This window comes from Neoarius graeffei, chromosome 7 (assembly GCF_027579695.1).
Source record: "Neoarius graeffei isolate fNeoGra1 chromosome 7, fNeoGra1.pri, whole genome shotgun sequence".
In the NCBI taxonomy this organism is placed as follows: Eukaryota; Metazoa; Chordata; class Actinopteri; order Siluriformes; family Ariidae; genus Neoarius; species Neoarius graeffei.
Window position 1 is genome coordinate 98,303,931 of NC_083575.1, and position 23,807 is coordinate 98,327,737.

Below are 23,807 nucleotides of genomic sequence, written 5' to 3' on the forward strand. Positions count from 1 at the left end.
GGTCGTTTCCAGTGAATCCGTGTGGATGCAGATATTTCTGGAAACAACGCCGTGTTTATGGAGATTTTTTTCAAAATGACAGTGTATTGGGTGAGGCCGTGTACTCGTGTGGACGGGCCCTCAGTCAACTGGCTCCTCTAAATCCCCCAGAGGTGTGAATGTGAGTGTGATGGTTGTTCATGTCTGTGATAGATTAGCGACCTTCCCAGGGTAAACTCCGCCTCTCACCCGAAGTCAGATGGGATTGGCTTCAGCTTCCCCCATGCCCCTGACAGATAAGCCCTTTAGAAAATGGATGGATGGCTAGAATCTAGATTTGGCCCACCAGGTAACCTTTTCTCCACAGATTCTAGGTTCAATGCTCCTGTGTCCACTGGAGAGGTGCTTTCTTGTTCTTTATTGACAACTCTGGCACTGATCATGGTCTTTGGCTTCAGTAACCATTTCAAAGCAGTGTTTTCTTAAATATGGTGATAGAGCTTCTCTCCTGCATGAAGGTGCTGGTGGTACTGTAGAGTGCTAGGCCAAGTGATACTCTTCTCACACTGTGAGCAGTGGTAAGGCTTCTTTCCTGTGTGAATATGTTGGTGCTGCTGGAGAGAACTGTGGTGAGTAAAACTCTTTGCACAGGGTGAACAACGATACGGTCTGTCACCTGTGTGAATGCGCTGGTGTGTTTGTAGGTGACCCTGTTTTGTAAAACTCATCCCACACAAAGAACAGGAATACGGCTTCTCCCTCGTGTGAATACGATGGTGTTGTCGGAGATAACTGTGCTGAGCAAAACTCTTCCCACACTCTACACACTTATAAGGCCTCTCTCCTCTGTGAATGCGCTGGTGTGTTTGGAAATGACTCTGGTGGAGAAAGCTCTTCCCGCACTCTGAACAGCTAAACAGATTCTCTCCCGTGTGAACACGCTGGTGTTGCTGGAGATTACTCTGGTGATTGAAAATCTTTCTACACTGTGAGCAGTGATATACATTCTCTCTTGTGTAGATGCGTTGGTGCATTTTTAGATTGTCTCTGTAAGTAAAACTCTTCCCACATTGTGGACAGGAGTAGGGTTTCTCTCCTGTGTGGATGTGCTGGTGCCGTCGGAGATTACATATTTGCGCAAAGCTCTTCTCGCACTTTGAGCAGTGATGTGGCTTCTCTCCTGTGTGGATGCGTCGATGTCTTTGGAGAGTACTGTGGTGACAAAAACTCTTTCCACACTGTGAGCAGTGATACGGTTTCTCTCCTGTGTGAATGCGCTGGTGCTTTCTGAGATTGCTTCTGTCATTAAATCTCATCCCACAATCTTTACAGAGGTGATCTCTTTTCTGCTTTTGTCTAGAGGCTTTTGTAGTGACAGAACCACGGGATGTTTGATGAATATTGGAGGTTGGTGTGGGAATCAGATTGTCATATTTATTTTCTCCTTTTCCTGTTGGTGTTACACATTCCTCAGAGTGGCATCTCCTGGTGTGTTTATGGAGGTAAACTTGAGATTTATAGGACAGCGGACACATGGAGCAGGAGAAGACTTGCAACAGGGCATTTGTCATTCCTGGAGAAGAAGAAATAAATAAATAAAAGGGTGAAGTTTATAGCATTATTATTGTGGCTTTCATTGGATAGACCAATGACAAACAAAATACTTGCTCTGAAAATTTCAGAGATGTGAAAACATGGATACTCTCTGTAACCCTGTACATAGAAACAAAGCTTTCTGATTTATTTACAGATTGGACTGCATTTATATTAGCAACTGATGGGTCACTCAGATCACTTGCATCATGTCTCCAGTGGGCATGTGTGGTGACCATAACTCTTGTCACTTGAGGATGTGCACTGTACTCGAGTTTCAAGGGACAATGAACAACTGGATCCAACTGTTCTATGTAATTAATATCCATTATTGCTGGACTCATGGCTCTGTGTCACACACTTGTGCAGCGAATGATCGGTTTCCGTTAGCTCGCTTGTGTGAATGCAAGGTTAGACAGTGACACCCAGTGGCCACCAGTGGATGACTCACCAACCAGCAGTAATACAAAAATACATTGAATGGAATAGAATAGAATAGAATAGAATAGAATAGAATAGAATGCCTTTATTGTCACTATACACATGTACAATGAGATTAAAGCATCTCCAATAACAGTGCAAAACAGTGTGGAGAGAGAGAGAGAGAGAGAGAGAGGAAGGGGGAAAAAAGGGGTGGAGGGTGGGGGAGTGTATAAGGGGGGTAAGGTGCACAGTCCTGAGGTGTATGTGTTGTGTTACACATTATGGAGTGAGGTATTGCTCATTGCACATATAAATTATTGCACAGAGAGAGTCACATTATAAATTATTGCATGAGAGATTCACATTATAAAATAAAATAAAATATTACACATTTATGAAGTATTGCAAGGTAAGGTAGGTGCACAGTCCTGAGGTGTATGTGTTGTGTGTAAGGTGCACAGTCCTGAGGTGTATGTGTTGTGTGTAAGGCAGGGCTCGAAATTAACTTTTTTTCTTTGTGTCCCCCAGTGGTCCCGAATTCTGTGTTATATTGTCCCGAATGGAAGCAATAGTGTCCCCATTTTTTTCCTCTCTGAAATAACCAGTGGTTAATATTATCATATGAAGTTACTATTACATTTGTAACTATACGATTTTGAACCCTTTATATCATTTTTACAATAAGTCACAAAACACAAGTGACACATGTCCAATACATCATCTACTTCAAAATTACAGTTATTGCATTTTCAGTTTATTAAACTTTGGCGATCTCACTGTATGAATAGATACCCTTTTATTTAAAAGGGGCCAACTAGCTCATTCAGAAAATGTTTCAACTCACTACATCTGCAGTAAACTTTAGTTGAAAATAAGACCCCTTTTATGTTCATTTCATCTACTTATACCTTGAATATCTGTTGGCATATATAAGGCCAACTTATCATTTTCACCATTACCGTTATCCATTTTTATGTAATATACCTGTTGCCCCATTCAGAGACGTTTTGAAAGCCATCAGCCATACCATCAATGGATGAAATGCACACCCATGTTGCAAGCAGTACAATAGAAGGTTTGACCCAAAAAACGAAATATTTTAATCCAGTCTACAGTGTAAAATAAAGGAAAAACGCCATCCAATCATATCGAGGTACCACCTCAAAATGATTGTATACTGACACGTCAATCAGACTGAAGCCCGCGACCAGCCCATCCCTTCTGTGTGTGTGAGAGAGTTATTGGTGGGACATGGCGATTCATTTCCGCCAGTTCGTTCATGTCGGTCAGTTCAGCAAAGAAATTCTTTCGTTCAGTTCGTTCACTCGTTCATTTTGATGACGTCACACCAAAGCGGCACAACAATGGCTGTCGTCCGAAGTTTAGTTCATCTTGAGTGAACGAGAGGCGGCAGAGGTGCCATCCACAATAGATTTTCATACATTACAATGTGCTTCAGAAAAAGATGGAAGAAAAACATTATCCTAGCATTATCTGAAAAAGACTACATAAACAAAGCTCTGAAAGTTAATTAAATGTAGATGAGAATAAAGCTGTTTTTATATTTATTATATTTATTATATTTATTTTAGTACAGCCATGGTCTGCCGGCTATGCAGTTGTTCTCTCAAACCCATTAAGCAAAAAAAAAAAAAAATTGCTTATTTAACAGCAACACTCATTTCAGAGAATAAACAACTTTACAAGTCATCGTATTCAGCGAACAGTAGCCTGCGATGTCTCTCTGCTGCATTCATGATCATTCATTGTTTGGCCTGGTCATGGACATGGAAACGGTTGTTATGCACGAACATTCGATTGACGTCACGTCTAGCGAGACCTTTTCCAGCTGTTCGAGCAAGAGACCTCCTTTGCAGACTGTTTCATGCAGTTGTTCAAACCCATTAAGTAACACCCATTTTGCTCATATTCAACAGCAACGCTCATTACAAAGAACAAACCACTTTATTACAAATTGCATTAACATTAAAAAAACGAACACAGGATGCCGCGATCTCCAGAGCCACGTTCTTCATTGTTTATCACAGTCATGGAAACCGTTGCTATGCGCCCAGCCCAGTATGGCAGCAGGCAGGCTGGCTGCTGGCTGTTCGTTCGTTCGCGAACTGCTGAGCTCGTTCGCTGTGAACTGAAATGTATTGCTGAGTGAGAGCTCTAAATTGTAAACTAAAGACCTGGCATGGGTCAACGCTCTGATAATAGGGCTCAGATAGCCCTTAAAGAAGTAAAGTGGCGCTGCTCTGCACAGATCAAAATGCAAGTTGGACGCCATTCTGCTACTGAACAGATCCTGCTGATTCGCCAACGACCGAGATTCAGCGACCGCCCTGCTGCCAGCGAGCAGAGACTGCTGATTCGCGAACGACCGAGAGGCAGCGCGAACTAGTTCTAGTCGTTCACTTCGAAGACTCGTTCAAAAAGAACGGTTCGTTCGTGAACGACACACCACTAGAGAGAGTCACACAGAGCGCAGGATTCTCTCAGTGCGCTCCCTCCAAACAACGGGGATTTACACGAAAACGGAAGGAGATATTCACAAAATTCTTTCACAGTGAGCGCCACAAGGCTCTCCTGAACACACGGATGTAATTTTTTTGGCTGTAGTGTAAAAAATTAGGTCACTAGAGCGAGTTAAAAACGAGTGACTTTTCTGCCACGTTTATAATGGGAGTCTTTGAGGCTGCGCGGCTGTGCTCTCGTTACTTTCAGGCTTCTCATTCAAAAACTGCAAGTCCTATCGTGTAGGTAGACACATTTTGTGAATCAGGACAAGTGTGGCTACTACTTTTGAGAAAATTATGTGTGTGGAGTGAAAATTGGGGCTGAAAACACAGTTTAAATGAGAAAGTTTGAGCTATTTTTCCAAGCTCTCTACACTCTAACTTAACAAGCTCCACTGGTGTGTAACGCAATAGACACCCATTATAAAGCCGGAATTTCTCAGGCTTTATGAGGGGGAGGAGGGGTGGAGACGCGGCGGGTGGGAGTGTTTCTTTTCAAAATATGGCTTGCGGGAACCGTTATTCCAAAATCTCGTACTGCACCTTTTAATGTAGAACTTTTTTTCTAGATCTGTTTTTTTCCCCATTGTCCCGGGATTGTCCCAGATATGATGATTTTGTGTCCCGATGACATTTTTTATGGTCCCCGGGACGTCGGGACACCGTTAGTTTCGAGCGCTGGTGTAAGGTGCACAGTCCTGAGGTGAATGTGTTGTGTTTCACATTATGGAGTGAGGTATTGCACATTATAAAAGTATTGCACAGAGAGAGTCCCTTATAAAGTACTGCACATTATAAATTATTACACGAGGAGAGTCACATAGTAAAATAAATAGACTATAAAGTCAGAGCATATCCGAGTTCAGGGCGGTTATGGCTTTTGGAAAGAAGCTGTTTTTGAATCGGTTTGTCTTTGTCCTGATGCACCTGTAGCGCCTCCCTGAGGGCAACAGGTCGAACAGATCAAAGCCAGGGTGGGAGCTGTCCTTGATAATGTTCTTAGCTCTGCTAAGGCAGCGGGAGGTGTAAATGTCCATCAGGGAGGGGAGAGGGCAGCCAATGAGCTTCTGTGCTGCCTTAACTACCCTCTGGAGCCTCTCCCTGTCTAGAGGGTAGTTAAGACAGCACAGAAGATCATTGGACATTGAGTCACCATTCTGAAATCATCAGTGGCAAGTACATACAGTCACATGCACTGACAGACACCTGCATTCCAGTGAGATCCCCTGTAGTTTTACAGCACATACCATGCCCTCAACTGGCAAATAACAGATTATTTATGATAAAACAGTATTTACTAATTTACTAGGTGAAGTCAGATAGGAAGACTTTTCACATCCTGTTGAGCTGTATGAGCAGGTGATAATTTCACCTACAAATAAATTGGATAATTTGGAGCAGAAACATGGACCTTGACCAAACACCAAGAAAGAAAATTGGCAGTTGCCCAAAGAAGCATGGAGAGATCGATACTGAACACCACGAAGAGAGACAGAATCCAAAATGAAACGATTAGAGAAAAGACTAGAATTCAAGACATTGTGGACAGGGCACAAATTATCAAGGGACAATGGGCAGGACATCGAGCCAGAATAGACAATAACAAATAGGCAAAAAAAAAAAAAATCAACAGAATGGACACCAAAAGAGGGAAAAAGAGTGAAAGAAAAACTGAGAAGGAGATGGAGAGATGACATTGAAGAAAAGTGTGGCACCTCCTGGATGAGAACTGTGTAAGACAGCAGGCAGGGGCGCCGCCAGAAATTTTGGGCCCCATGAAAGATTAGAATTTTGGGCCCCCCAACTTTGCCCACCCTCTTCACAATTGCACTATTGTCATTATTTGACTTTTGATAGCCCATGGACCTTGAGTTTGTGACTTTGTTATTACATTTTATGTATTAACCAATGGTTGAAACCAATGGTTTAGAACGTGTGAACATTCCACACACGTAACCATGTCAAACACTTGACTGGTGTCCGTTATTAGTGTAACGGGTTTATTTTTTTCCACTTGCCATTGTGTGTAGTGGTGGGGAAATTCTGCGCTGGCCCTTTAAGAGCGCAGGTAGTTATGGGAACGAGGCGCTGCCTCTTTCAGTTCGGTTTGGAAATGGAAGCGCCAATGCCACTGGACGTTTGCAGCCCGTCCTCAGCAGTGTATTTGTGTCTCATTTCTTCAGAATAAAAAGACTGGTGAACAACACAACGCAACGTCTGTTACATTAGCAACACTTTAATCTAGCAAACTGTATATGGCGCTCACTCATTAAAAACTTCAATCCTAACGCATTTATGGGTTGTATTGCTGCTCACCTCCTTCTCCAAAGGGGGGTTCAGTGGTTTGGTAGGGCGGAGGTCCCCCTGAGGCTGAATCTGTGCATATTTAGGGCACCCCATTAGTTATGAAACTGGTTATTAGCACTAGTTATTAGCACCAGCATAACGTAATATTTCATCTTGTTTATCACACAAGTCAGTTCAGTTATTAAAATGGAAAAAGTCACTGTACAAACTGTAAAAGTGTTCTCTTGATAGGCTAATCCAACCACGTTCATACTGTTCATTTACCATTCGCTAATATTTTGAACACATGTGAGCGATAGCTACCTTTCTTTGGGAAAAACTGAGTGACCAGTTGCCTGCCTCTCCGGTCCCTCTCAGCTTTCAGCTGCCTTTCTTTACGTTTTTGACAGCCACTCTTCATATTTAGCGATCATAGACTGTACGCACTCCACTGCTGGCTGGCTGGCTGCTGCACCGCGACACAGCAGCAAGTAGCGTTGCACTGATCAGCACACAGATTTAACGCATCGCGCTTCTACCAGAACTGGACCGTACCATTTCGCAAAAGGGGGAGGGTTAAATGACAATATGTTGAAGAACTCAAAAAATAGACAACCTTGTTCAATTAGCTCATTTTACCAGATGGAATATTGCATTGTTGTTATTTCAAAAGTCTTATTAAAATCATCAAAAGCATATTATCAGCCCCTTAAAGGGCCCCATGACAGTGCTGGGCCCCTAGAATTGTTCTAACCTTTCCCCCCCTGGCGGCGCCCATGACAGCAGGGAATGGAAGTGTCTGTGGAGGCTACCTGCCTGCAGTGGCATGAACAGCTGCTGCTGCTGCTGCTGATGATGAAGATGATGATGATGAAGAATAAACTGGATTCTGTTGATAATGCTTTGATAAACTTATGGGTACAGCTAAACCTGATTGTGTTGACACCACGGGCGATTGCTCTAAGACAACGAGGGAGGCTCAGCCTCCTCTAAAAATGACGAACATCGAATCATAGAAATATATGTGCTCAACCCACTACAGTGCAAAATCATTCCGTTATAACTTTCCCCAGTTCACCTAATGTGTGCGTGAGTTTCTCCCCCTCGTGACAGCGCAATGCAGCCCAGACTCAGTGCACTTCAATGGCATTTGGGAACTCTGCACTTTTCAATCTCAAAATGCAAGACGGTTATTGGACAAATACTGCAAAAATACCCGCCCACGGACTCCGAGCCTCACATGGGAGGGACATGGCAGTTTCCGCGAGGAGACTGGTGATTGGTGAAAGCGGCCAGATATTTTCTTTAATTGACAGCTCGTTTCAACTATAGACAGGCAGCAGTGAATTTCAGTTCAGTCCCATGCGGATTCGCAAGTGCTGTGGTGTATTGTAAGAGATCAGCTTACATTTCGATTTCATTCATTACATACGGTTTCTACCAGCTTTTTTAGTTTGTATATATTTTCATTGTAAATAAAGTGTAAATATAGTGTTGTCAAGTTTGCTATCTTAGTTCCAGAAACTTTGTTTATTTGAGTGACTGAACTTGAACTTGAGGGGGCTAGTCAGCTAGCAAGAAAGCTGCGCACGGATGCCAAGCATTGCTGATTTAATTTTGGCGAAGCCATTTGCCAGTCTTCCTTTCAAGGAAAAAATTAAAGAGGAGGGTAGACCAATGCCTCAAATTGACTTGGTGAAAAAGGTAGGGAATAATACTCGTTCCTTTCAGCTCTCCTGGTACGAGAAAGTGAATTGGCTAACAGCAAGTGACCCACATCAACAACAGTAAATAGGCTACTTTAGTAATATGTCATGGATGGACCAAAAATATAGAATCTATTTAAAATGTTTATGCTGAGTATATTATATTGGAATATATATTTTTCTGGATATGAATTAAACACAGCTACAATTTGGAAAACATTTTTAAACAAAAACACAGCCGAGAACATTTCACACTACAGACCTGGATTAAAAGTGAAGGGTTATCAAAATTGTCAATAAAACATTTCTCAGTCAAAATAAGTAAAATATAGGGAAAGTGTCATTGAATGAAATGTGTGGCACCCAGCTCTACTGCTAAGGTTCCTGACAAAGAGCTGCTTTCAATAATGATCACTTTTTAAACAACATGCCACAATTTTAAAATATAAAATGTTAAAATATACCCCCCCCCATCATGTATATTGGACAGTAGGCTAATGGGCCAAAAGAACCTGTTATTTCATAGTTTGTGACCCTGCCAACAATCAGCCAGATCAGAGGCAAGAGTATGGGCAAAACTGATCTTTTTTCTTTTAAAATCTGGAAATATCATAACCCACCAGCCTCCCCTGTTTGAAAGACTACCAGCCGCCACTGGTTGACACCCTGATAACCTAAGGGTGTACTTACACTAGGCAGTGTCAGATTTAGGTATGGACGACATGAGCAGCCACCCAGAGCAGCATCTTGCCGGGGGTGGCATGAGGCACCAGCACAAATAAATAAATAAATAAATAAATAAAAATATATTTAAAAAAATTGAGATTTGTTCAATCTGTTTTCTATCATTTGTTTACACATCACATCAGTGACATCATGCCACTGTGTGGGTCAAGTAACCCGTTGGAGTGGCGCTCTGATGGTAGTTTGTGATCCAGGCTGCTTCCTGGTCTCCCATTTAGAAGTACAAGATGGGGAGGAAGGGGGTGGGGGTAGGTTGACCTATGACCTCAGGTCTCCCTACTGGAAGCCTGAGGTAGGGGGAGGAGGGAATCTATTAAATAACGCACCCAGTATTCATGCAGAGTGAAATCAGTCACACTACGAAATGCCGATACAGTTTCATAGACAGTGTTGCATTTTTTCTGATTTGTGCGAAATTGTTAAGAATAGTATCAAACCAGCGTGTACACCACCAAGGTGAATCTCAACTCCCAGTGTTGGGTGATGAGTAATGCAGTCATGCTTGAGTGCCAAATCAATACAAATGGATAAGAAAAGGTCAAAGGGGGCCCAGTTTAGGAAAAAGAGAAAGAGGAGAAACGTACAAATAATAAAGTTACGCAGCTATGGCATCTCTTTATAATATTATGCATATAATGAAATAAGCTGGTGTATAACTTGTTTGTTGGCCTGTGCTGCTTGCTATGTTATTACACGTAGTATGAATATTCCATTTTCTGTCCAATTAATTTACAGAACACTGGATATAATTTCATACAGTTTCATCAATATGTGAAACCTGCAGCAATACTGAACTAGCACATTATTCTAATAATTCAGTTCATTTTTATTTGTATTTATATACTACAATTTGTTTCTATTTGTCTTTGTTATTTCTTTTTTATATTTGAGTCTAATTTTTGTATATATTTTCTATTTAAATATAGTTTTTAATGCTTGTTTTTTGTGTTGTTCTAAATATCAGAATAAAAACTACAGTTTGTGCAGAATGGTCCTATTTTGGTGTTGGGGGGAGGGTAAGGAGGGATGGACAGTCATAATTTTTGTCTTTTTTTTCTTTGGCAGAAGGGGGTGTCCCAGGGCCCCATATCCTCCTGAGAACCAACCCATAGACTTGTGTCCTCTGTAGTTGGCATTTGTTTTACGTGCACACCCTCTTACTCTTTCAAGCTATTCACTTGAATCCTGGTGTTTTGTAAAGAGTATATCCTGGGCTTTCCAATGATATATCAGAATCAGAATCACTTTTATTGCCAGGTATGTGAACATACATGAGGAATTTGACTCCGGTTTCACTTAGCTCTCTTAGTACAAACAGATAAAAAGCACAGACAAAAACAAAACAAAAAGCTATGTACATGTAGAAGGGTAAATATATGTATAGACAAGGATATATATATCTCATCTCATTATCTGTAGCCGCTTTATCCTGTTCTACAGGGTCGCGGGCGAGCTGGATCCTATCCCAGCTGACTACGGGCAAAAGGCGGGGTTCACCCTGGACAAGTTGCCAGGTCATCACAGGGCTGACACATAGACACAGACAACCATTCACACTGACATTCACACCTACGCTCAATTTAGAGTCACCAGTTAACCTAACCTGCATGTCTTTGGACTGTGGGGGAAACCGGAGCACCTGGAGGAAACCCATGCGGACACGGGGAGATCATGCAAACTCCGCACAGAAAGGCCCTCTCTGGCCATGGGGCTCGAACCCGGACCTTCTTGCTGTGAGGCGACAGTGATAACCACTACACCACCATATATATGTATAAAATCTTTTGGTGCAAAATAGTGCATAGTGCAAGGATGACTTAGTAAATATCAGGGCTTTGAACCAGAATTTTTTTCCTATTGGTTCGTTCCGAACAGAAACGGAATTTTAACGTTTCCGGTTTTGGGTTCCACCATTAAAGAGACGTTCCCGAACCGGTTAGAACAAAAAAAATTTAGTTCCCGGAACGGTTAATTACGTTCCCTGTCAGCTGTTTAACAAATGGCTATAAAATTATGTCTCTGTCTCATCCAGCTTAAGCCAAATGTAGGCTAATTCTATTACAACCTTCATTAAATAAGACAAGAAATAATTCAAAACAATTATTATTTCAAATGTTGGCGATTTGGATTCTCAGTATGTCTTCCCATCTACACAAACAGAAAAAGTGCCAAAAATGAAAGATAATTCGTTTAGTGTGTTACCAAAGGCTAGTCAGGCCCTATAGAGGGCTACTGCATGACGTCACCGCGACGCGAGATTTTGTTAGGCACCATATTGGAAGACCAAGTACACATCTATACAAGTACATACATACATAAAACAAACTACACCTGAAATGTAGCCAGGGCCGGTTCTGCCCTAATCTGGACCCGGGTGCAACATCGCGCACCCCCCCCCCCCCCCCCCCCCCAAAAAAAAAAAAAAAAAACCAGTATAAATCAGGACAACCATCACATAACTATAACTATAAACATTTTATATCAACTATTTTAACTAAATGGGCTATAATAAATAAGCCTGCAGGCAGCCACGGTGGGCTGCCTCAGAAAAGTAACCATTCAATGACACAACTGAAAGCCTGCAGCCACGGCGGGCTGCCTCAGAAAAGTAACCATTTGTCCTACCTTAAAACTCGTTTTGCATTTTCTGCCTCCTTTTTTGTATTTTCGACCCTCCGTTTATTTTCTTTCCTTTTCTGAAAACCCGATTTGTGTCCAGACATTTTGTTCTGCTACCAACGAACTAACTCGTCAGGTCTCGTCTCTCGAGCCCGTGATGATTCCCGTGGGAAGGGCAACAATTGATACATTTTTACAAACAGCCAATAGGGAGGTTTGCAACGTTCAGGCTCTTCTTTGCTCAGACACTCAGTAATGCACTTACTCACTTATTATCACGTGGAGACGTGATAGTAGTCCACCTTCCCGCTCTCTCCATTCAGTCAGCGAACATCACACAGGAAGTGAACCCCAGCGGGTCATAGAAACTTGCGCAGGAGAAGAATGACTTTTTTATTTGTAGGCTACGGAAACTTTGAGGAATGAAATAAAAACCGGTATTAACCGGTTACCATTATTTTTAATAAGCGTTTCTGTTCCGGAACATAAAAAAATAATAAAGTTTCTGGTTTCGTTTCTGTTCCATGTGAAATAGAAAAAGTTCCTGGTTTTCGTTTTCGTTCCTTGAACCGGTTCAAAGCCCTGGTAAATATAAATATAAATATACAGTGTGCACAGAATGACAGTATGAGTGTGCAGATATTTCACAGTTGATGTTACTGATATTTGAGTCTGGTTTTAGCTGTTCATCACAGAGACAGCCTGAGGGAAAAAACTGTTCTTGTGTTTGGTTGTTTTTGCGTACAGTGATCTATATCACCTCTCAGAGGGGAGAAGTTTAAACAGTTTGTGACTAGGGTGTGATGGGTCTGCAGAGATGTTACCTGCCTGTTTCCTGACTCTGGATAGGCAACAGGTCTTGGATGGAGGGCAGGCTGACACCAGTAATTTTCTCTGCAGACCTTATTGTCTGTTGCAGTCTGTTCTTGTCCTGCTCGGTGACCGATCCAAACCAAACAGTGATGGAAGAGCAGAGAACAGACTGAATGATGGCAGAGTAGAATTGTGTCAGCAGCTCCTTAGACAGGTTGAGCTTCCTGAGCTGGCGCAGAAAGTACAACCTCTGCTGGGCCTTTTTGATGATGGTGACTGTGTTGGTCTCCCACTTCAGGTCCCGGGAGATTGTGGAGCCCAGAAACCTGAAGATTTCAACAGCAGTCACAGTGTTGTTGGTGATGGTGATGGGCGGCAGGGTGGGGGGGCTCCTCCTAAAGTCCACTGTCATCTCCACAGTTTTGAGCATGTTCAGCTCCAGATTGTTCTGACTGCACCAACAGACCAGCCGTTCAACCTCCCGTCTGTATGCAGACTCGTCACCATTATTTTACTAATAATAATTATAACAATATAATATATAATATAATAATGTTATATTGTGTCATCTGCAAATTTCAGGAGTTTAACAGATGGGTCTCTTGAGGTGCAGTCATTGGTGTAAAGGGAGAATAGCAGTGGGGAGAGCACACACCCCTGGGGGGCGCCAGTACTGATAGTCCGGGTGCTGGATGTGATGCTCCCCAGCCTCACCTGCTGTTTCCTGTCAGTCAGGAAGTTTATAATCCACTGACAGGTGGAGGAGGGCACAGTGAGCTGGGTGAGCTTGGTGTGGAGGATGTCTGTAACGATGGTGTTGAACGCCGAACTGAAGTCCACGAACAGGATCCTGGCATATGTCCCTACAGAATCAAGGTGTTGCAGGATGTAGTGCAGTCCCATATTGATTGCATCATCTGCTGACCTGTTTGCCCAGTAGACAAACTGCAGGGGGTCCAGCAGGGGGTCTGTGATGTCCTTCAGGTGTGACAACACCAGTCTCTCAAAGGACTTCATGACTACAGATGTGAGAGCTACAGGCCTGTAGTCATTCAGTCCTGTGATGGTGGTTTTCTTGGGAACCAGGATTATTGTGGAGCATTTGAAGCATGAGGGGACTTCACACAGCTCCAGGGATCTATTGAAGATCTGGGTGAAGATGGGGGCCAGCTGATCAGCACAGACCTTCAGACAGGAGGGTGACACACCATCTGGGCTGGGTGCCTTCCTGAACTTCTGTCTGCGAAAAAGCTGACAAACATCCTCTTCACAGATCTTGAGTGCTGGTGTGGGGTCAGAGGCGAGAGGAGGCAGAATAGCAGGGGGTGTAAATGAGTCTTTAATGTCTGGGGGGGAGAGGTGTGAATGTGAATAGTTACAGTTATTGCTGCACAAGGGGGTCACACCAGAAACTGAAAGCAAAGGTTCACATACTTTTGCCACTCACAGATATGTAATACTGGATCATTTTCCTCAATAAATAAATGACCAAGTATAATATTTTTGTCTCATTTGTTTAACTGGGTTCTCTTTATCTACTTTTAGGACTTGTGTGAAAATCTGATGATGTTTTAGATCATATTTATGCAGAAATATAGAAAATTCTAAAGGGTTCACAAACTTTCAAGCACCACTGTACATGTGGCACCATGTCCATGGTATACTCCTGTCAGTGTTCCCATGATATTCTTCAACCCCCCCGGATCAACTGCCCCATGAAGGGAAGAAACATTCAAGACTTGGTCTTCAGTGAACCTTCCTCAGCCTTAGACATGGACATGACCATGCTTCACTTACCACATCCTAAGTCTGTACTTATTTCTCTCACCATGCCCATACTCCTGGTCACACTGCAAAAAAATATCTTAGCAAGTGAAAATATCTTGAAAATAGTTGAAACGATTTAGCATTTCCTATTTGAAGAATACAAGACACCAATTCTCAGATTATTAAGCCTAGTTCTAGATTGCAACCAACTTATTCTAAATGTCTTATCAAGTAAAAATATCTGTCCATGCAGCAAGATCATGTCACTAGTATTCATAATTTTCTCCTCAAATTCAGTTTTCAATTTTTTGCAGAACACCAGCCTGTTATCCAAACCCCTCCACCCCACATCATCCACACCATCCTAACAGCTCTAGAATCAGCCACAAATACTTTCCACTTTCTTCACCCACTGACCACCTGTCCCCTTCATCTTCTAGGTCAAGAAAGTCCTCTTGCCCCATTCCTTGGCTGCTGGATGTGGCATGCAGCAATTGAAGAGAATTATGAGTGACTGAGAGAACAGGGAGAAAAACACATGATGCCGAGCTCCTCTCATCCTACTCTTTCCCATCAAAGTTCTTCTCTGATGTGACCGTTGCCAAGACCTTCTTCAACAAGGGAAATCTCGACTCTTCTGAAACTGGATCTCAGCCTCCTCCATCTGTTGGTTCACTGCTTAGTTAATGTTTAAGTTCCAGGGAATTCCAGTTCTGCAAACAGCTTATCCCACTTATGAAGGGTTGATGAGGCACAATGGATTGTACACAATGGATATCAGTCTTCTGGGCTCAGATTTGAAATGATTGAAGGGTTTTGGGTTCAAGTCCCACCAGAGTTACTGGGCAGGGGTAGCTCAGTATGAAAGGTTCTGGGCTGGTGATCATTGCAAATCTCCAACTTACAAGCCCTTGAGTGGGCCCTGATCCAAGGGTTCCATTTCATGGCCGACCCTGCACTCTGACCACAGCTTACTAACATGCTGAGATACACCAAGTAAAGAGTTTAACTCTACTGTACTTGTACATGTGACAATAAAATATGTTTCTAATTGAGACCCCAGAACAGGAACTCAGAAACCCTAATTTAGCTGATGAGTTGAATCTGGTGTGCTAGAACAGGAAAATAATACCCTGAGTTAATATACTTCAGTGATAAATTCAAAGAGTTTCAAGACCAAATACATTTTTTTTTTAAAAATCACAATGTCTGGAAATAACCATTTGGAGAACACTTTATGTTCCAAAGGTAGTCGAACTTAAGGCTGAGATCTTTGGCGTAATCCTCTTCATACCACACCAAGAGCTCCCTTCCGGGTTTGATGGGTCGACAGCACTGGTAGAAAATCCCTCCTTGGTACTGGAAAGCAACAAGAGTCTTCTCTTCATCTTTGCGAGCGCAATTTACATAACTGAAGGAATGAAGCAAAGACAGATAAAGATAGAGGGTAAGTAACGTGGGGGACAGATCAAGTACTAGCACGGGGAAAGGATTTTGTTAATTAAGAAGCAGTAAAACTAATTACTCTAAATCAGCAGACTTTAGAGGTGTATTCCTCACCACATCCAGTTAGCATTCATTTGTCTCTTGGTGTCGATGTACTCCTCACACCGCCTGCCTTTGTATATCTGCAAACAAGAAATTCTGAACATTTTATTCATTAACACAGCAACACAAATATATTTAAAAGAAAAGAAAACCCATTTTTAAAATACAGTTATGAAGATGGATTATGATATAAACTTACAATTCATGTAAATAATTGAAAATAAGGAGCTCACACAACTAAGATATCCATCTCTGAAAGTCAGTTTCTATGCACAATGGATGATTTCATGGAGGCCGCCATTGAAAATATTTTAACTAATCAGAAAAATCCCCGGCGGCACGGTGGTGTAGTGGTTAGCGCTGTCGCCTCACAGCAAGAAGGTCCGGGTTCGAGCCCCGGGGCCGGCGAGGGCCTTTCTGTGCGGAGTTTGCATGTTCTCCCCGTGTCCGCGTGGGTTTCTTCTGGGTGCTCCAGTTTCCCCCACAGTCCAAAGACATGCAGGTTAGGTTAACTGGTGACTCTAAATTGAGCGTAGGTGTGAATGTGAGTGTGAATGGTTGTCTGTGTCTATGTGTCAGCCCTGTGATGACCTGGCGACTTGTCCAGGGTGTACCCCGCCTTTCGCCCGTAGTCAGCTGGGATAGGCTCCAGCTTGCCTGTGACCCTGTAGAAGGATAAAGCGGCTAGAGATAATGAGATGAGATGAGATGAGAAAAATCCCCCGATCGTTTCCGGCAGTGCTCTGACATCATTTGGGCACAAAACACGGAAGCTCCGCATAGCGAGTAAGACTTGAAGCTGCCTCTGGCTGGAGATTATTTCATTAAAAGTTTATATGAAAAAAAAAAGAAATTCCATTTCTCTAACAAAAAAGTGGAGAGGGAAAGATAATACTGATGTTACTGATAAACAGCAAGGGAAGAGTGAACAGCTGATCTACTCCTATGTGACTGAATGGAGGGAGGCAACTTTTCATATTTATATCCCCAGTACAGGTCATGCTGACGTGACACCTCATTCTGCGGACTGTAACCTCACTAGACAACCTACAAACAGATCTGCACACAATCTGACTGACCGAAATCTGTTGAAGAGGCAAGTGCTTGAGTTTTTCCATGTTCCTGGCAGCATAAGCACTCGTTAGCACGTTTAGCATGCTCTCGACTCATTCATGAAAACCTTCCTCATCAAGACGTCACCAGGCTAGCCTACCGTAATTACCGTAGTAGACAGTCCAACACCCGTGGCAATGAAGAAAGAGGGGAAACAAACACTGCTTTACGCAGCTCATGTGCTCGGAACATTTTGAAGAAAATCATTTCAAACAACTCGGATGCCCCGGCATTAGGAATACCGTACACACCAGCGCTGAATCCAGATGCAGTTCCCACAATCTTTGGCCAAAACGCAGACAAGACAAATGAGACATCACAGTCAGTAGTCTGCAAAAGAGAAGTTCAAAGGGTAAGAAAGCACTTTTTATGGCTTTTTATGGCTGACTTTTTTGCTGCTGTTTCCTTGACTGTTTACATCTGTTTACATTGTTTGCACGTTTGCACTACTTATTTTGCACTACATTGACCTTTATTTTATACTATACTGGGTGTTTTTTTTCTTTTATTTTGCACTATATTGTCTTTACTTTGTATTATTTCTTCGGCCTATTTATTTATTTGGGCAGCACAGTGGTGTAGTGGTTAGCACTGCCGCCTCACGGCAAGAAGGTCCGGGTTCAAGGTCCCGGCTCGAGCCCCGTGGCTGGCGAGGGCCTTTCTGTGCAGAGTTTGCATATTCTCCCCGTGTCCACGTGGGTTTCCTCCGGGTGCTCCGGTTTCCCCCACAGTCCAAAGACATGCAGGTTAGGTTAACTGGTGACTCTAAATTGACCGTAGGTGTGAATGTGTGTGAATGGTTGTCTGTGTCTGTGTGTCAGCCCTGTGATGACCTGGCGACTTGTCCAGGGTGAACCCCGCCTTTCACCCGTAGTCAGCTGGGATAGGATCCAGCTCGCCTGCGACCCTGTAGAACAGGATAAAGTGGCTACAGATAATGAGATGAGATGAGATTTATTTGTAATTGGCATTCATGGTGGACAGCAAACTAAGAATTTCATTGTGCAAAAGGACATGTCCTTACTGTGCATATAGCAATAAACACTTTGAACTTGAACTTCCCTAAGTTTTTATTAAGCATGATGTTATTTTGAGTTCCTTTGGGCATAAACATAATAACTGCTGATGAAGCTAAGCGGCTTGATGTTTGTTGGGTGTCTTGCTTTGATTCAGTGTTTGTCAGAAAAGCCTCAGTAATGACTAACTAAAACAACTCTATAAATATTGTTCACTTGTGTGTAACTAATTGATATGGTAATGCTTGTTCATCATGATCATCGTTATTCATGTCATTGTCCAAAATACTTGAGGAAATCAGTGAAGAAATGTCGCTGGCACTGTGGTCCATTTTGTCGAATACGGCCGTGTATTGTAAGTGATGTCACACTTTACGGAAACCATTCGGAGTTCTTTTAGGTTTACAGGAATTTGTTTGTGGAATAGCCGACCTCCATCACTGCAACCGAGTCAAACACGTGATCATTTTAAGAAACAGGTGAAACAGTTTTTATGGAGTAAATTCCAAACCCAGCTTTATGATGTGTATAACTAATTTTTAATCATTTTGGTGCCATTTCTGTAATCTAGTTGGACTCTGTGATAATTACATTTAGCATATTTTTAATGACTTTTTCATCATTGTTTATACAATTTTGTCAATTTATTATTCTCTTATATTTTACTGTTTCCTGCTGTCATCAAGAGGACCACATTGGAAATAAGTGTATTTTATACTGTGTGTTATCATCTGTGCTATTTATACCCTTGGGGTGCAAGGGGTGTTGAAGCGCAACTTATGGTTTTATACTGCTAGGATTATTAGGCATTGATAAGCCCTGATAAAACTAACCGCCTCTCATACTCAAGCTGACTCCACCTCCTCGTGGTGCACCCTCGGGAACCTGGCCTTGCGGCTGGGTGAGCAAACGGAGTTACGGCGAGAAGATGTAAAGTAACCTCTTTCATCTTATAATTAATTTCATCTTATATATTCAAAAGGTTAAAAAGTTCTTTTTGGATCATTTTTGGATCATTTAAAGATCTAGTATTCAAATAAACAAGTAAGCTTATATAAGGAAGATAGGAGAGTCTTTCACTAATGAAGCCAGAAAATTACCATCATATTAGGATTGACTCGATAAATGTAAGAACTGCAAAGTGTGAAAGTAAACTGACAGAACACGTCATACAGATAAAAACCTTGAAACACCACGTATGTTGCCTGCAAGAAACCCGCATCACAGGCTTGGGGGAAATCGAGTACGATGACCCATTACTCCGAGGGTGGCAGGTAATTTACAACGGTATGAAGAAGAAAGCAAATGCAGGAGTTGCAATAGTTTTATCACCACAGGTAAAACTGGTTGATGCACACCACTGTATGAAAGGTAGGATACTGATGGCTAGGATCCGTGTACATGGAGTGAAATTAAGTATCTTCTCATGCTACTCACCCACCGAGGAATATGCATGCTCCAGTAAAGAATCATTTCATAACATTCTGTCAAGCGGGATTAAAGATGTCAAGAAAATCACACCCATCATATACAGTGGTGCTTGAAAGTTTGTGAACCCTTTAGAATTTTCTATATTTCTGCATAAATATGACCTAAAACATCATCGGATTTTCACACAAGTCCTAAAAGTAGATAAAGAGAACCCAGTTAAACAAATGAGACAGAAATATTATACTTGCTCATTTATTTATTGAAGAAAATGATCCAATATTACATATCTGTGAGTGGCAAAAGTATGTGAACCTTTGCTTTCAGTATCTGGTGGGACCCCCTTGTGCAGCAATAACTGCAACTAAATGTTTGCGGTAACTGTTGATCAGTCCTGCACACCGGCTTGGAGGAATTTTAGCCCATTCCTCCATACAGAACAGCTTCAACTCTGGGATGTTGGTGGGTTTCCTCACATGAACTACTCACTTCAGGTCCTTCCACAACATTTTGATTGGATTAAAGTCAGGACTTTGACTTGGCCATTCCAAAACATTAACTTTATTCTTCTTTAACCATTCTTTGGTAGAATGACTTGTGTGCTTAGGGCCGTTGTCTTGCTGCATGGCCCACCTTCTCTTGAGATTCAGTTCATGGACAGATGTCCTGACATCTTCCTTTAGAATTCGCTGGTAGAATTCAGAATTCATTGTTCCATCAATGATGGCAAGCCATCCTGGCCCAGATGCAGCAAAACAGGCCCAAACCATGATACTACCACCACCATGTTTCACAGATGGGATAAGGGTCTTATGCTGGAATGCAGTGTTTTCCTTTCTCCAAACATAACGCTTCTCATTTAAACCAAAAAGTTCTATTTTGGTCTCATCCGTCCACAAAACATTTGTCCAATAGCCTTCTGGCTTGTCCACGTGATCTTTAGCAGACTGTAGACAAGCAGCAATGTTCTTTTTGGAGAGCAGTGGCTTTCTCCTTGCAACCCTGCCATGCACACCATTGTTGTTCAGTGTTCTCCTGATGGTGGACTCATGAACATGAACATTAGCCAATGTGAGAGAGGCCTTCAGTTGCTTACAAGTTACCCTGGGGTCCTTTGTGACCTCGCCAACTATTACACACCTTGCTCTTGGAGCGATCTTTGTTGGTTGCCCACTCCTGGGAAGGGTAACAATGGTCTTGAGTTTCCTCCATTTGTACACAGTCTGTCTGTCTGTGGATTGGTGGAGTCTAAACTCTTTAGAGATGGTTTTGTAATGTTTTCCAGCCCGATGAGCATCAGCAACACTTTTTCTGAGGTCCTCAGAAATCTCCTTTGTTCGTGCCATGATACACTTCCACAAACATGTGTTGTGAAGATCAGACTTTGATAGATCCCTGTTCTTTAAATAAAACAGGGTGCCCACTCACACCTGATTGTCATCCCATTGATTGAAAACACCTGACTCTAATTTCACCTTCAGATTAACTGCTAATCCTAGAGGTTCACATACTTTTGCCACTCACAGATATGTAATATTGGATCATTTTCCTCAATAAATAAATGACCAAGTATAATATTTTTGTCTCATTTGTTTAACTGGGTTCTCTTTATCTACTTTTAGGACTTGTGTGAAAATCCGATGATGTTTTAGGTCATATTTATGCAGAAATATAGAAAATTCTAAAGGGTTCACAAACTTTCAAGCACCACTGTAAGATTGTGGTATGAGGAGACTTTAATGCAACTTTGGGAACTGACTGTCATCAGGACAGGTGGAGATGCTTGGGTCAATATAATGACACACAACCCACAAGTTTCAATGGAATGAAACTTATAGAAACTGCTGAAAATAATGGTTTATATATCTTAAATACCATGTTTGCCACCAGATCAGACAAACATCGCTGGCCCTTTAAATCAAACCTAGGCTATGAACGGCAACTAGACTATATCTTGGGAAAATGGTTTGTGAAAAGAGCATTAATGAACTGCAGAGTCTACCCAAGTGTTAGTGACCCTTTTGAATCAGATCATAAACTGGTCGTCTTAGATGTTATGTTGCCAACTAAATATGAATGTAAATTAATCTTTGCAAAGAAGTCCACTAAAGACCGCCAACACCACCCAAACATCAAGCATTTCAGAGATTCTGAAGACCTTAGGCAAAATTACAGCAGAAGACTTGACGAACTCTTGAAAGAAAGGCCATCATAAACCAGGTGGATGAAACTGAATGTATAATTGTCACTGCCATCCATGTTGCCTCTGAGGAGACAATCCCTGCTAAACAAAAGGAAATGGACTCCAAACCTTGGGTTAATGATGCCTTTTTGGAACTACTGAAAAAGATGTGGGAAAAGCGAGACCCTGTGGTCAAAAGAGAGCTGTCTACCGAAATAAGAAAGCTGCGCTTGAAGCTCAAAAGTTTATACTTTAAGGAGAAAGCAAATAAGATTAATATCGCCAATGAACAAAGGGACATAGGGGAGGAATTCAGACTTGCTGAAAGCTATACATCCACACCGATGAGAACTAGGCAAATGATTCAAGCAGAAAAATTAGAGCAATACTTCTCCAAACATCTGGGTAAGAGAGAATATGAACCACAACCAGAGGTATTACACCCTGAAAATCATCCTCATATACTACCACCAAAAGAATTTGAATGTATTAATGAGGAGCCACCTGATACCTCTGAGGTATAGTGTTGTTTGAAGAAGCTGAAGAACTGTAAATGCCAGGGTGGTGACAGAGTCTATAGTGAACAACTGAAGTACGCAGTATCTGGAAATCTACTCCAATATATAGTTATATCTTGATGGGCATCGTTTGGTCATGTACTGTGGTCCCTAGTTCTTGGTTACTGTCAACAATAACTTGCTTACATAAAAAGGGATTGAAAAGCTTAGCTGAAAACTACCGTGGTCTCTCAATCATCTCAACGCTGTCAAAAGTTGCTTCTATGATCTTTGTGGAAAGGATTCGCTCAGTGTATGAAAAGATTCTACAGGCTATGCAGTTTGGTTTTAGAAAGAAGAGATCAAGAAGTGATGCCATCATTATTATGACATGTTATAGAAAAAGAACGAGATCCACTGTTTATCTGCTTTATCGACCTTAAAGCAGCTTATGACTGGGTCCCCCGCGAAGCGTTGTTTTATGTTCTGGAGATTTGTCTTAGATGTCCTCGGCTCATTGCAATCATTAGAACTCTCTGCACTGGAACTAAAGCTTGTATAAGGGGTGCTAGCCAATACTTTGAAACCATGGTAGGATGCTGTCAAGGTGCCCTTGAAAGCCCGTCAATTTTTAACATCTACATGGACTTTGTTATGAAATGTGCTAGGCATGAAATCCTGAGGCATTTTCCTGAAACTGGTGTTACAGTGGAGTTTATAATACCACCCGAAGTGTCACCATGTGAGCTTCGCAGCAGATTCCCTGCAAGTGGCAAAAAACATTTAAATGAACTTCTTTATGCTGATGATGTGGCAATTTTCTGAAAGAATATTACAGAGCTTAAACAGATTTTGGAGCTCTATGACAACATGTTTAGTAGGTTTGGTCTACAAATGTCATATAGCAAGACTGAAACTAGGGCCTTTGATGAAACGATTGAGGAAAAAAATTCCTAATAACTGTGAACAACCACGATATCAAGAACATAAGGAGTTTTCGCTATCTGGGATATGAAATTACCAACACAGAACAGTCATCTGCTTTCTTACATCTTAGAGTCTCATCTGCGTTCCAGAAGTGGAATGAGCAGAAATTAGTTCTAACAGATCGTGAAATCCACCTCAATACATGAGTGAAGATTCTAAATACATGCATTTGCTCTCGGTTACTTTATAGCACCCAAGCATGGGATCTTTCCGCCAAAGAAATACAAAAGCTAGAGACTATATGGAATGGCTTTTTGAAAAAAATGGTGTCTGGAGGATACAATTGTAAAAATGCACCCCCTCATAAAGATAGCAAGAAAGGAATAGATCCAGCAACTCAAGTTGAAGGTCAACTCAACTGGGCATTCAAGATATCAAAATCAACAACTATATGAAATTACAAGTTCACAGCCAATTCAAGAGTTTTGTCATCTACAGTTCCTCAAGGATTTGGCCCATGTCTGCCGTATGGAAAATGACGCAATACAAAAGTCAAGTCAAGTTTATTTGTATAGCGCTTTTAACAATAAACATTGTCACAAAGCAGCTTTACAGAATGTGAACGACTTAAAACATGAGCTAAT

The 23,807-nt window shown here is 41.9% G+C and overlaps 1 protein-coding gene across 1 annotated transcript; it reads right to left on the minus strand.

The window, feature by feature from the left end:
• Window positions 1-461: 461 nt before the first annotated feature.
• Window positions 462-1,550, minus strand: LOC132888957 (zinc finger protein 501-like). The gene has a single exon (XM_060925040.1). It carries the CDS (start codon window positions 1,548-1,550, stop codon window positions 462-464), a length of 1,089 nt encoding a protein of 362 aa, XP_060781023.1.
• Window positions 1,551-23,807: the final 22,257 nt, after the last annotated feature.

Excerpts from the sequence above, each read along its gene's own strand:
- LOC132888957 (XM_060925040.1), bottom strand. The coding sequence starts at position 1,550 with ATGACAAATGCCCTGTTGCAAGTCTTCTCCTGCTCCATGTGTCCGCTG.